Source organism: Physcomitrium patens, chromosome 24 (assembly GCF_059467195.1).
Source record: "Physcomitrium patens ecotype Gransden chromosome 24, ASM5946719v1, whole genome shotgun sequence".
In the NCBI taxonomy this organism is placed as follows: Eukaryota; Viridiplantae; Streptophyta; class Bryopsida; order Funariales; family Funariaceae; genus Physcomitrium; species Physcomitrium patens.
The window spans coordinates 11,228,212-11,241,187 of NC_143433.1; the positions used below are offsets into that span (position 1 = coordinate 11,228,212).

The 12,976-nt window shown below is 40.5% G+C and overlaps 1 protein-coding gene across 3 annotated transcripts; it reads left to right on the forward strand.

Moving 5' to 3' along the window:
- The first annotated feature begins 3,395 nt into the window (after positions 1-3,395).
- Positions 3,396-11,146, forward strand: LOC112276693 (uncharacterized). Of its 3 annotated transcripts, none has more exons than XM_024508255.3 (16): positions 3,396-3,537; positions 3,989-4,828; positions 5,035-5,236; positions 5,362-5,491; positions 6,047-6,109; positions 6,341-6,385; positions 6,628-6,961; positions 7,466-7,646; positions 7,981-8,026; positions 8,499-8,621; positions 8,718-8,828; positions 9,045-9,136; positions 9,406-9,559; positions 9,893-10,087; positions 10,256-10,389; positions 10,473-11,146. In XM_024508255.3, exons 2-16 carry the CDS (start codon positions 4,240-4,242, stop codon positions 10,525-10,527), a joined length of 2,454 nt encoding a protein of 817 aa, XP_024364023.1. In that variant the 5' UTR covers positions 3,396-3,537; positions 3,989-4,239; the 3' UTR covers positions 10,528-11,146. The 3 variants fall into 3 exon arrangements, with proteins under 3 accessions (XP_024364023.1, XP_024364022.1, XP_024364024.1); XM_024508254.3 differs by having other exon boundaries at positions 10,492-11,146; XM_024508256.3 differs by having other exon boundaries at positions 10,530-11,146.
- The last annotated feature ends 1,830 nt before the right edge of the window (positions 11,147-12,976 follow it).

Genomic DNA, 12,976 nt, shown 5'->3' on the forward strand with positions numbered 1-12,976 from the left:
TTGCTAGACGATTGAAGAAGACTGCGCAGATCCAACATCCATCACTGCCTCCGACCAATGGGACTAGCCAAGTTGTCTGATTCGAACATGACTATGGCGGCCGAGCACATGGAAATCCCTAGATGCGACTCCTGGCACGTCAATTGTATGTACCCCATGTTCGTCTCAAAATTTTCTGAATCTTTTTTTAAAAGAGAAAACCATGGTCATTTGAAAGAGACTCCCTCCTAGTTTCTCTGTATGTGGAGTAACAGTCGAAATTTTTGAAGTAGCTCATGGCTGAGCAGCATACCCTCGGGATAGGAGCTACTTCCTCAGTCTGGCAAATGGAAACATCTTCTAGTCGCAGATTCAATTTCCAATAGCAGATGAAAATTAGAATCTGATTGTAGAAGATGAAACATTTCACCTATTCCTGCAATTCCACACGATTATTACAGGTCTTCTAAACCACCTCTCGATGAGCAACGTACACACTCCTGTATTCAATCAGGTTTTTTCTGGCGAGGAAAGCCCTGTTCGGTTGTAGGTTCTTGCATTCTTGATAACCTCACTCGAAGCTTCTGAGTTTGTAAGAATGTCATTGAGGTGAAAATGTATGCTGCCCTCTGGACATTTCAGCAGGTTTTAGTTGCAGCACAGTGTCATCTTCAATGCACAGTGAACAACTATGGCAGTGTTGAAGCACGTACAGGCTCACCAACACACGTAGTCACTTTCTACACTTTTCTCTTAAGAAGAGTTGATTAACAAAGTTGAATAACAGGTTGCTCTCCACGCTGTTCATATCGCAGCATGCGGTCCAAGATGGCTCGAACTGACTGAGAAGAATTAGACAACGGACATCAACAAAATAAATCGAGACTTCGGTGGTGTGAGCATTGTCTCTGTTGGATTTCCCCGCCTTCGTGAAGTAAGGACTGAAGGTGTTTTGCTTGATGTAAGTTCCACCAGTACCGCTGTCGGCGTCCCTGAAATCTGTTGCGAGGAGAGCATTTAGGTGGTTACGTAGTCTGCAGCATGACTGTAAGCTGCTTCCTTCAAAAGTGAGCAACATTCCCAAGGACTGCTTCGAAAACTTAATATCCACCTCCGGAACAAGTGTAAAGAAAAACATCGGTAGTAAGACCGTAACATGAAAGAGTTCCACTTGTTGTTATTGCTTCGAGGTTAGTTACAGTGATCATACCAAACAGAGAGCGGGGGGTCTTATGATCACCGTATGAAAAGCACGTATGTCAATTAACATGCAACGAGATCGAAAACTACAGATACGGGGTAACTTATTGCAGCTTAGCCTAGAATCAAAGAGTGCAGGTATCACAGAATCGTGGTGTAAGAATATTGCAAAATTTCAAGGAAATAGACTAGACCAGTTTTCAGACGACAAGAAACCAAAGCTGAAAGACACTCTCTGTTACGTCATACTGTGTCGCCTGCAGGCACGACGTGTTGCAAAACACAGAGAATTGTGTGCAGAGGGTCGACAAGGTACACATTGGTTGTGATTGAAAGGTGTGACATGCACATGAGAAACCTCTCCCCATTTGTTTCTCGTCCAGAAACGAAATCCAGACGTACAAACGCTAATCAACGGAACCTTATCACGTTGATTTAGGTTCTACACTGTCCCTTCAAATTTGCAAATGATGCAACTGCTTTTCTAGCTGTTTTTCTAACCCTAAACCTGTTTTTCAAAGACCAGAATCCTAATTTAGGGTTTAGGGTATTGAAGTGGCTAGCATGAACAAAACATTCCCTCCGTTCAGTGTGGGTCTGTAGCCCTAACAATCGTATTGCCTAGCAAATGGGAATCGTTTTAGTATCTGAAGCAAGTTTTTTAATACTTTAGGCTAGCTACCACAACAATAGCATGCCATTTCTTCACACTTGAATTTGGATGTTCAGTAATTTTTGTTTACACTTGGTATTGTATAACTGAACCCATCTTTCGTTGATAATCATGAAGCTATAATTGTTAATTTAACATTTAATAGTGTTTAGTCGTGGACGTGTAATGTCTTAAACATACATTCACTATTTTTATCAAACAGTGAACAAAAAAAGAGATTCACTTCTCAGCTTATCATTAATTAATCTCAGACAGTTTGAAAATATGTATGTCAATAATATTGTTTCCTTTTCTCTTCTTTGTGCCAAAATCGTATTACACCTACAGTTCAACTAATGAAACAGTAAAAAAGCGATCATAAATCTTAATCTATTCTTATATTTTTGGTTATGATTGTTGAATTAAAGTTTTAGAATAACATGCTTAGAAATTTTAACTATGGTGATAAATTCTATGTACAAAATACGATAACTACGGATTGAAAACTTTCTTCTACCAGCTTTATTCAGTGAATGCTATTTCTTTGCCATCTCTCCATTTTAGTGGTGATTTGTTTGCTGGCAGGAATGTCACCAATTTGAAGTTTTCTGAATTAAGCTATTTTCTATTGTTGAAAGCATTTTAATTTACTGCTGGAGCAAATCATTAAAATTCACACATGTTTCAATAATACTGTACATCCAAAATAATTCACACTTGAACTTTGTGTTAAACATTAAGTTACCGCCATAACATGTGTGCCACTAAAATGTAAATTTTGGGAACTTCAAAATTATAGAACTCTTCAAAGGGTTTTACATTCTCAATCTCTAGAACATGTAATTCAATAAGGGCATTGTCAATGCCATAACATTTTTAGCTACTACTGTCATAACTCACTATCCACTTGACATATTTTGTTAGTTTTTCCTTTCTCCAATCAATAGATGTATTTTATATTTTCAACACATTTTTCTTGTTTTCAAATAATATAAAAAAATAAATTTATATTGTTTAAAAATTCAATTAAAATTTTAATAAGAATAAGTTGTGATGGTAGTAGCAAAAACTATGTGATACCCTGTAATGAGGTATGATTTACTATTAGGTCTGATTTACTATGAAAGTTAAACAATTATTTTAACCTCACATTTCTCTCAAAGGTACCCAAAACGAATAATAATACCTTACATTTTTCTCAATGGAAAATAATAATCCCCCAATAGCAAACCAATTTTATTTAATTCTACGATTTATTTTTTTCTGGATGAAAGCGTTGCAGAGGATGAGACGTGATATCGCGAAAATCATCACAAAAATTCCCAACTGAGACGTTCATCTACAAGCCACGCCAACGAGAAACTAAACTCGAATTCGTTCATCCATGTATTGGTTTGTGCGAATTTTGGGTTTTAGTTGTTATGGTTTGATTTTAATTAATTGTGTCTGAGGATTCGTGGATTCAAATTTCAAAAGCCACGAAGCCGGGGTTGATATGGATTAGGGTTTCGTTCCCACAGGAATGCCAGAGCTCCACTTCCCCACTTCGAAGTGTGACGTTATTCCTCAATCCTCTCGCATTCCTCCGCTGTTTGTTTGTTTCCCGATGCTGCTGTTGCTCGCCAGTTCCATGGAGAAGGTGCTGCTGGAGCTCAGGAATCACGCAGCTTAGTGAGGAGGTAGAATTCGTGCTTTTTATGGATATGGTAAGACCTCGCGCGCTCGATTCGCTTAGTTGTTCTTCTATCTCTGCGTGAGTGATTGATTCGTCACTGTGATTCTCAGGCTTCTTGGTTTTAGTGCGCTGGATTTCGATTTGGAGTCGTTCGACGGAGGTTCGGTGTTTGGTTTTGGGCTGTGCAGCTGCGTTGTAGCAATAGATTGAGTGTGGATTGAGTGTAGATCGACGTGCCGTAGTTGTACGTGGTGGAATTTCGCTGCAGTGTACGAGTTGGAGGGTTTCAGCTTCTGTTGAGAGTGTACTTTTATGACTGTTTAGTCTTCTTGTTTGTACTCCTTGTTCCCTTCTGTGTGGATTTGCGATTTAGGTGAATTGATTTCTCTCTAATTTTTTTTTCCATAGTTGTGTAGCTGTGGTTTCAAGAGTGGGTTACGTGCCTGTCGCCGCTTGGCTTTGATTTTAACTACATTGTTCAGATTGGTATGTGATTTTTGCAAGGTGATTAGTGAGGTGAGTGGATATACAGCGTGCAGCTGAAAGCAAGAAATTCCGAGAAACAGCGCAGAGATTGGCATATTCGGATAGCAGACTAAGAGCAGAAAAATCTACGAGGTTTTTGGAGCATTTAAAGATGGCAGGGGTGGTTCGTAATCGCTGTAGACTCGGAACTAACAGCATAGGTGGTTAATGAGGCTCTTTCCTTAGTTACACAGGTCTCCTACATGCAATGGATTTAAGTCAGCAAGAATTTCACGCCAATATGCGGGGCGGTCCTCCCCCATCGCAGAGTTGGCACACTGAGGAACCCGACTCTAGTGGATATTATTTGCATCCCCGTGTCAATGCACATCGCTTTTCAAAATCCGATGGTCGACCAAGAATGAGAAGTACGATCAATGGGCCAGGATTTCCTCCGACCCCTAAGTATTTCCCAGAGGACCCAATATATCCACCAGGCTTTGACAGCAGCCAAATGTATCCTCCAGGCTTTGACAAAAGGCGTAATTTCCCTGACGAAATGATCTTCGAAGAATCTTTGGAGGTGACCTCAGTCAGGCCGTTCCTTCCTCAGAGAAGAGCCCCTTCTGGTGAACGTAACACATCTCGTGCGTTCGATGAAGTTTCTAGAGGAAATAATCAGGGCAGTAGGTTTGAATCACGTGTTCCGTCTCAAAGCTCCCAAACAAATATTTTAGTATTTGAAACCAATGAGTTAGATGCATCTGAGGGAGGTCCGAGGGTATTGTTGTCGCATGACGGGAATATAAGGAAGAGGAAGAAAACAGGCGTTGAGGATGTCCAAGCAGCTCATGCAGGTTCGTCTCGACTACTGCATCAAGTAGAATATTGTCAGTGATTTTTGCCCGAAGTTCCATCTTTGATTAGCATAGTGCAAGAGCGCAAACTACATTTTCGACTCAGTAAAACGTAGAGATCCTTGTCCTGTTGTACACATGTACGAAGCAATTTTTTAGAGTTTTCGTGTTTTGTTTACCAACCTCTGAGTGGTTATTCTTCGCAGACATCATTAATCTAAGGTCATCATTTGAGAAGGCTCAGCCATCTTCAATTCGTTCCAGTGTTATAGGAGGACCTTTTGTTCCTCGGACTGTTGGGGCCACAGCTCAGAAATCAGCTTCTGCCTGTGATAAGTACGATAAAGCTACAAAACTTTGTCTCAAATTGTGGAAAGATCTTGACTTCGCAATGAAACAGCGAGAAAAGTGCGTGCTTCTCAACGAAACCCTTGATTTATTGTAGTTCTGGCGATTAGCCGTATCTTGAAGGATGTCATGGTTCTTCGAAATTTACTTGGCACTCGATAATCATGAAATTATTAAACCTGTAGGACGTTGAGAGCAAATGAGCAGAACTTTTCGGTAAGTGATGTTAACAAAGAAGCGCTGGAGGAAGAGAAAAAACTGGCTGCTGCTATGAAGGTTGAAGTAACGGAACAACGCCAAAGACTAGAGGAGGAGGTAAATTTGAGTGTGAACGTTGGGTCTCGGTCTCTAGTTCTAAGCATTGCTTAGGAGATGTTGGGAGATCAGCGATGGTATTAATTTTGAGTCGAAGCCTCCATTTCTTGATTTTTAAATTGAATTTGCAAAACGTCATGCACTTGTTCTTAAATGCTACTACAAGCGTTCCATCATATTGGAAATCCTGGTACAAGTTTTGATGTGGAAACTCTTGGTGTTGTTATAGCCATGTACATTGAGTCTTTCGGGGTAGTCATGTACGGTGTTGCTTCTGTAAATCGACGACTGGAGAAGTCCATGAGATTCACTTTACAATATACTGAGTCAACATTTGGTTAATGCACACCCAATAAATCACCTCTAAACAGTTCTTTTACTAAGCAAGTAGAAAGTTGGAGCGTATATGGTTGCAGAGGTTAATTGCAGATGTTCTTGCAAGCGGACCGTATCTTAATGTCTAACTTTATAGATCTATTGAACTGGACGCGGCTTGTGGTGCCGATTCGTGGACGTTCAAATGCTTTCTTAGTTTGTTATTTGAAAATTGAACAGGCACAGAAAATAAGAACGGAGAAGGATGCCTTGGAGCGCATAAGCACTGATATTGCTCTGCAGGTTTGTGTCTCACAGTAATCTACGCACTACCTTAGTAATTAATTTTTTAATCTTTATCTCATTTGATTCTATCTTTTTCCCTTAAATATTTATTGTTATTTCTATCTCAAGCATGGCAAGCTCATGGATATAGATGTACGGGTATTTGTTTCGAAGCTAGGTCTTTTCGGTGCAGATTCAACATCTGAATTTCTGTTGAGCATTTATTTTTGAGGCGGTGTGATTTTGCAGATGGTAGAGCTTAAACAAATACAGAAGCAGATTGGAAAGGAGAAGGTGCGGAACCGTTGCGTTTAGTTCTGGCTCTTTGTTCAAGAGTTAGCAATTTGCAATGTAGAACTAGGTTTTAGTTGTACCAAAACGACACAACGTACCAAATTACCTGCCACAATTGATCACGTACGTGCTCAGAGTATACTATGACATTCTCTCAGTTTCTGGGAGCTTCTCCACTCTCAAGCAGATGAAACAATGTTGCTGCTCTAGACTTTACTAATATTCTGTGGCGTATTCTGCAGGCGGCTCTCCTGGCACTAAAATCAGAGTCTTCTGGAAAAAAGGGGCGTTCGAAGGAGCCGGAATGTGTTACAACTACCGGGAATATACCACTCTGTGTAGTCAAAGCAGAATCAGTCGGGCCAGCTTCTTATGTGAATACTACTTGTTTCAATAATACAAATTGTGACTTGCAATCATGTGCAACTCCAAGTAACTTGAGGGTCGAAGAGCCAAGAACGACCGAAGCATTGGCTGTAGTCATGAACAGCAACATGACTTCGATGAGAGCCGGGCCTGGGACTTCAGAGGGGGTTACTGTACAGAGCTATACAAGCAAGCTGGAGGAAAATTCCAGTAAGCTGTCCACAACCTTGTTTTACACTTGTTGATTGCTATTTTCGGAGCCAGACAATGTTTTCCTATGTATGACGATTTACTTTCCCAGTTCCTTCATCATCTTCAGTTCTTTGTCAAATGCCTTCAAGCCTACTAGCTTTTTTTCACTTGTCATCTTTGTTCTGTAGCTGGTCCATTGATTTATTTACTTTCGAAGTTGCACGGTTTCTGATAATGTATAGTTTGAAGATTTGTTTTACTTCTGGCGATCATTTGAGCTTCAGTAGAGACTGTGATGTGGGTTGTAACGAAGAGGTCTGGTGAGGAAGCATAAGAGGAGCCAATCGTAACTGGTTGTACACCTAGACTAGTTTTTCTTGACAGAACTTCAAGCACATGATCTTAGACCGTGCATGGAATGAACATTTGGAACCAGAATCCGATTAGAATAGTAACGCCTCTTGTATAACTTAGTCTAATATTTGTATGTGCTTCTGACTTACTCTTTGGTATGTGTTTCAGGTGAGGATGACATGGATGACGTTCCACTTGCCACGAGACTTCGTTCGCAGCGGGTGGAAAAAACAAAGCAACGTGAGGACTTAGAATCGTCAACAAGAAAAGTACTTATTCAAAAGAAAGAATCTCAATTTCTGGGAGGCAATTCACTGGTTAACGACTTTCATATGAAGAGAAATAAAGTGTACGTGCATTCTTCCGGGCTAAATTTTCGTGCAACATGTTTGGGTACTCGCACTCAAGTTACTTTACTTAGTGGTGCAGTAAGAATATTTGGAGAAAACGAACCTTGTAGACCAAATGTCTTATTATCTAAGTTCTATTTATTCCACACACATGACCCACATATGTGAGTAACCTAACAGTCATTTGTGGTCTTTTCTAAAAGTACCCAAGGCAAACTTAGAGTGAATTTGCAGAGTAGTGTCTGTTATCTATGGTTTAACTGGGTACTTGTAAAGGACCTGAATTTGATTACACTAACGTCCAGTCACTTTTTTGGTACTTTGTCTATGCAGAGCGATTGAATTTGCGCTTCAGGAAGATGCACCAGGCCTATTAGAGGTAATTTCCTTTATTAATATCTCAAATTTTTGTCACAAAAGTAGGTAGTAAGAATTCAATTCTCATGCAAAATTTACTCATGTAGTTTTTTGTAAGGGGTTAAGGTACAAAATTACAAAATTAAGTTAATTTACAAAATTACAAAATTACAGAATTACAAAATCTGAAGACTCCATTGTATGAGATAAAAGTAGTAACTCTGTTAGCCTTCTGATGTCTTTGCTGATCTTGTGTTGGGTGAGTCTAGGTTTCCTGAAATTTTCAGAGTACACTTTTTGTAACCAATTCTAGTCGTCAACAGTGCAATAGTTCTTTGTCCTATTTTTTATCAGGCACAAATAGCTCTTGATAATTTGAGATGTTTCTACTATTGGCGTACTCTCGAACTGAGGTTGCTATATTCAACAGAGAAACCCTGATAGGGATATAAATATAAGAGCTTACAATTTGACATTATTGCCCGAGGTTGCAGCAATTGGAAGAGAGAGGGCTGCTTGAAGACATGGGTATTTATGAGGATATGACGGTGGATAATTTATTGACTACAGAGAGCCCTGCAAGTGAGTTTGGAAAACTTGAGAGGGTGGTGGGCAAGGTATGACATCAACTTTCTGTATTTGATGCAGTGTGAGATGCTCCGACTTGAAGTTTCTATGCAGTGCCTAACCTAGCTGATTTTCTGAATGCATAGCTTTGGGGACCAACTTCAGGACTCGCAAAGGATCTCATACCTCTTAAAGGACAAGGGTCAGGCAACATGCCGCGTTACTGCCTTGCCTGTCTATCATCACTAATTGAGCAGGCATTTTCCTGACTTATGTCTACCAGCTCTCTTTTTTGTTCAGCCCGTTCAAGTCAATGTGAAGTATTAAACATCTAGTATGTGACGTTTTACCTGTCTGGAGCTCACGTGTAGTAGCGATTTCTCGATCTAAGCTGGATGTATTTTGTAGAAAAACTTTCGAAATGTGGATTTCAGATGATTACAATTTGTGACATTTTTCTGTTGTAATTGCAGACTAGGTCATTGCGTAAGCGAAATTGGCCAGTGGAGTGGGGCTGGTGTAGACGCCTACGTTCATTTCTTTTTGTTTTTGAAAAACACAACAGGTCTTCTTTCTGTAAACCCTTTACGACCGGTTGAGTTGTTGTGTCTGTGCTTTTTTATTTTTATTTTTAACTATTTGATTAAAATACTGTTGTTATGATTATGCTGATTTACTGTATTATGCAGTTTTTGGATTTTGAATTAAACAATAATGCTGAATAGCCACTCATGCATGTATTTCTCTACCTCTCTTTCCCTCTTGAATCCTCTGATGTCTTTTGTACATTGACTTTGTAGTCCTGTGTTATCTGGTGTTCATTGCTATTTGCAGGATTGTGTTGGAGCGACCTGAGTATGGATATGCAACATACTTTTTTGAGTTGGTTCAAAGCTTACCTGTAAAATGGCAAACGCAGCGGTTGATCGCGGTCATGAGTGTCGCATCAACCGGTCGTGCAGCCCTCTTAGAAAATCGTCAGCTAGTGGTAAACACATGATTTCAACTGATGATGATTTTGCACTCATTACTTGTCCATTCATCTTGCCCTGAATTAATTGAATACATGATCATTGGTTCAAAGAAGCGTAGTTGTTTAGTTTTTTTCTTTTTGGTTAAATTATTCTAGCTTTACAATTTTGACTCAGCAACCCACTGCGTATGCATACACGCATTAGACTTTTCTAGAGCTTATTTTCATCATTGACTAATGGCTATGCCAAGTCATGTGTTGAGAACCATACCCACTTCATAATAAGTTGAATTATTTTTATTTAACATGAAGAGCTCCCGTGTTAAGAAATCGTTGTTTCAAAAACAGGTGGGTGTCGATCTTACAGACGATGAGGGAGCTATCTTGGAAGAATACGGATGGAAATGCAGCAGTGGTTTGGGTTCTCTTCTGAACTTCTGTGATCGTGTGGTACATGACTACAGCAAAGGACAAGATCTTGGAAATGACTGGAAACACAAAATCGGGAAGCTTCTCATGGACGGATACGATCAAGGCAGCATAGTACAGTCCATACCAAGGAAGTTGGAAAGAATGCTTGAAAAAATTTCGAGTGAAAATGATGCCTTGCCAGTAATTTATATCAAGGCTGAGCCAGCATGACAATCATTAAACGTTTTGTTTGTTTTTGTCGATTTGTCTCTTTATTTTAGTTTCTCATAAACTGCTCAGGTTGGAAGCAGTGTTCAGTGCACGAAATTTCGTACAGCGCACCTTTCTTCTGAGAATCCAGGGAAGTTCTCTCGTAGTCACAGAAGCATGAGGAGGGTGTGTCGCGAATCACTCTGGCGGTTTACAACTTTCAGGTATGCCTTCCAGGTTACCTGGTTTTTTGTTACTGCCTTCTGCACTTGACATTTGCAGATGCAATAATGCTAAAGTATTGTAGCCTTTTATCGTGCTTGCAGACGAATAAGTCTTATGTTTATCTCTCCGGTTATTGAAGGTTTGGTTCTCTCCAAGCTCAATTGGGTTGAGATCCCACCGAACAATTTGTCATAGCCGGTGAGGTGGAGTAGTACAAGACATGACTCCTGTCCATGATGGGCGGACAAATATGTTGCGAACCCGGCTGAACTTTTCATTGTTCCACGTCAGCCCCTCCCGCCATGGAAGCCCTGGTTTATAATAGCTCTTGACCTGTCACAGCTTCCTTGACGCCAGCTGCATTGCAGTTCACGGTTCCAGCATAGTCCCTATTGATACGTCTCTGGATTAATGCGTGAACATATTCTTGATGCTACTGGGAACATTTTTGCAACCTCCTCTTACTCGCTATTTCCTTCACAAGGGGCCTTACTCTTATCGCACTTTCACTCTTAGAATTGTGCCTCCTCAGAGATTAGTTCAAGCGTGTGAAGAAAGGTTTGAGAATGGTACTGCCTTGAGAACGAGACGAGAGCGGAAAATTGTAGCTTACTTTGTGGTTTGTACAAGATTCTACCAGGTTTAGTGGAGGGTCCACACTTGAAACAACTTCCTCTTGGTAATCTTAAGCTGTTTGGTCCTGCTCAAGCGCGATGAGCAGTTCTGTATCATCAAACTAATCCCCTTTTGTGCGAATGTATGGTCGTTTTCAACCAGCTTGAGGACTTCAAACCAGTTTACACTATGTTTTGTGGCCGTTTTCAACGGCTCAGAAAGATGCCTAAAAGTAGGTCACACGGAGAATGCAGCCACTAAGTCATTCTCTTCTACCAATGACTCAACCAAGCGTGACTGGTCAGTCTAACCACTTGCAGCAAATCGTGTTGAGTAATACCACAAAAAAATGGTTCAATCTAACGTGAGTTGGAAATTTCTACAAACTTCACTAGTTCTTATTCATTTACGTCATTCTGAAACTAGGGTTTCACATTGCACATCTTTTTGATGAACATGTTGATTCACGAATTCAATCAGGTTACCCACTAGGAGCACCCTGCTTTTTCCACTACATGGGGAAGGAAACCAAATATATATAGTTTGTGCCCATCCTTTAAAAGATGATATTGTTGCTAGTATTGTTGGTATCTTGTTCTTGTGATGGATAGTTGTAGCTTGACAGTTGCATTCAAAGCCATTTACATGGGAGGTACAGACAATGGCAGATTAATAACTACGAAGGGACATTTGTCTCTTTTCATTTGTTTTTGTTAAGATGCCCAAATTGTGTCCATGCGGGAAGAATGGATCAACCTGAATTCCCTACTTTGCAGGTTCAACATCGGTTCCGTGATTGCATCGCTTCTAAATTGAAGGAATATTTTGTTCCTTTGCGATGCTGGCAATATACGGCACAGCACCTCATATGGTGAATATAACCGGTACAGACAAGCATGAAGAGTGATATGTGATCAAGTTATCTAGACCAGTATATTTTCCAGCTCCGTTATGCTTCGGGATTGCTGGAAAGATTCTAGCAAGATAGGAATGAAGATCCACCGTGAATAATTCCCAGATTGTTTCTGAACATCGTTAACTTTGGGCGTTACTTTATAAAGAGCAAACTTAACTACTTAACATGCTGTCAAGCTTGATCAGTTAGAAATGACTGCCAGCTTGACGAGGTGCACGTACCCACAACTTCAAAACCCATCCTGCTATAATTTCCAGAACGTCTTGCCTTGCACGGAAACAACGACCTGGGTATCGAAGACGAAAATCCAGCGGTGGTTGTAGCGCTGATGATGAAGAATAAAACAGGCTTTGGCTCATGTTGGAGTCCACGTAAATGTATATAATTTTTGTAAAGTTGGAGACACAAGCACACTGTAGATCAGGTCCTAGTTCTCTTCAAACTAAATTTGGATATTTGATCCAGTTAAGAGGTGGCGTTATAAACGGGCAGTTCGAGGCAAGATAAAAAAAAAAAAAAAAAAAAAAAAAAACTAGCAGCTACCACCAAACTGAGGGCCAGCTTGTAATATCTAAAGATAAACAAAACTGACTTACGAAAAACAGTTTCTGAGAACCTGAACGCCAGACTGGATAATCTGGTCCTGTGGGGCACCCAGCTCACCAGATTGTGGATGATTGTCGAGCAGTGCTCGCATCGAGGAAAGCTTAAGATCAGATGAGAATTCATCTACTCCAACAAATACAGGCCTAGTGTCCATCTACTCTCAACGTGGAAGCATGAAGAGTGGAAAGAGGAAGAATTGTTTCATTATTCCACGTGTGCTGTTATATATTTTCCTGCTCTTTCGGCTGCCGTGGACTAGTATCTCTATGCCACTTCTTCTTCTTCTTCTTCGTCCACCTCCACACGAAAGCGTTGCACGCATGCGTCACAAATGCCGCCGCAGCTACAGATGTTACTGCACCTCAGCTCCAGTTCTGATGCACTATTGCTGGGTCCTACTCGGTCCAGATGCGATTTGCTAACGCCTTGGATAGCCAGTTCCAGCATCT

Excerpts from the sequence above, each read along its gene's own strand:
- LOC112276693 (XM_024508254.3), top strand. The coding sequence starts at position 4,240 with ATGGATTTAAGTCAGCAAGAATTTCACGCCAATATGCGGGGCGGTCCT. Across the intron at positions 6,386-6,627 it reads AGCAGATTGGAAAGGAGAAG|GCGGCTCTCCTGGCACTAAA; the intron begins GTGCGGAACCGT and ends CGTATTCTGCAG. Across the intron at positions 6,962-7,465 it reads CAAGCTGGAGGAAAATTCCA|GTGAGGATGACATGGATGAC; the intron begins GTAAGCTGTCCA and ends TATGTGTTTCAG.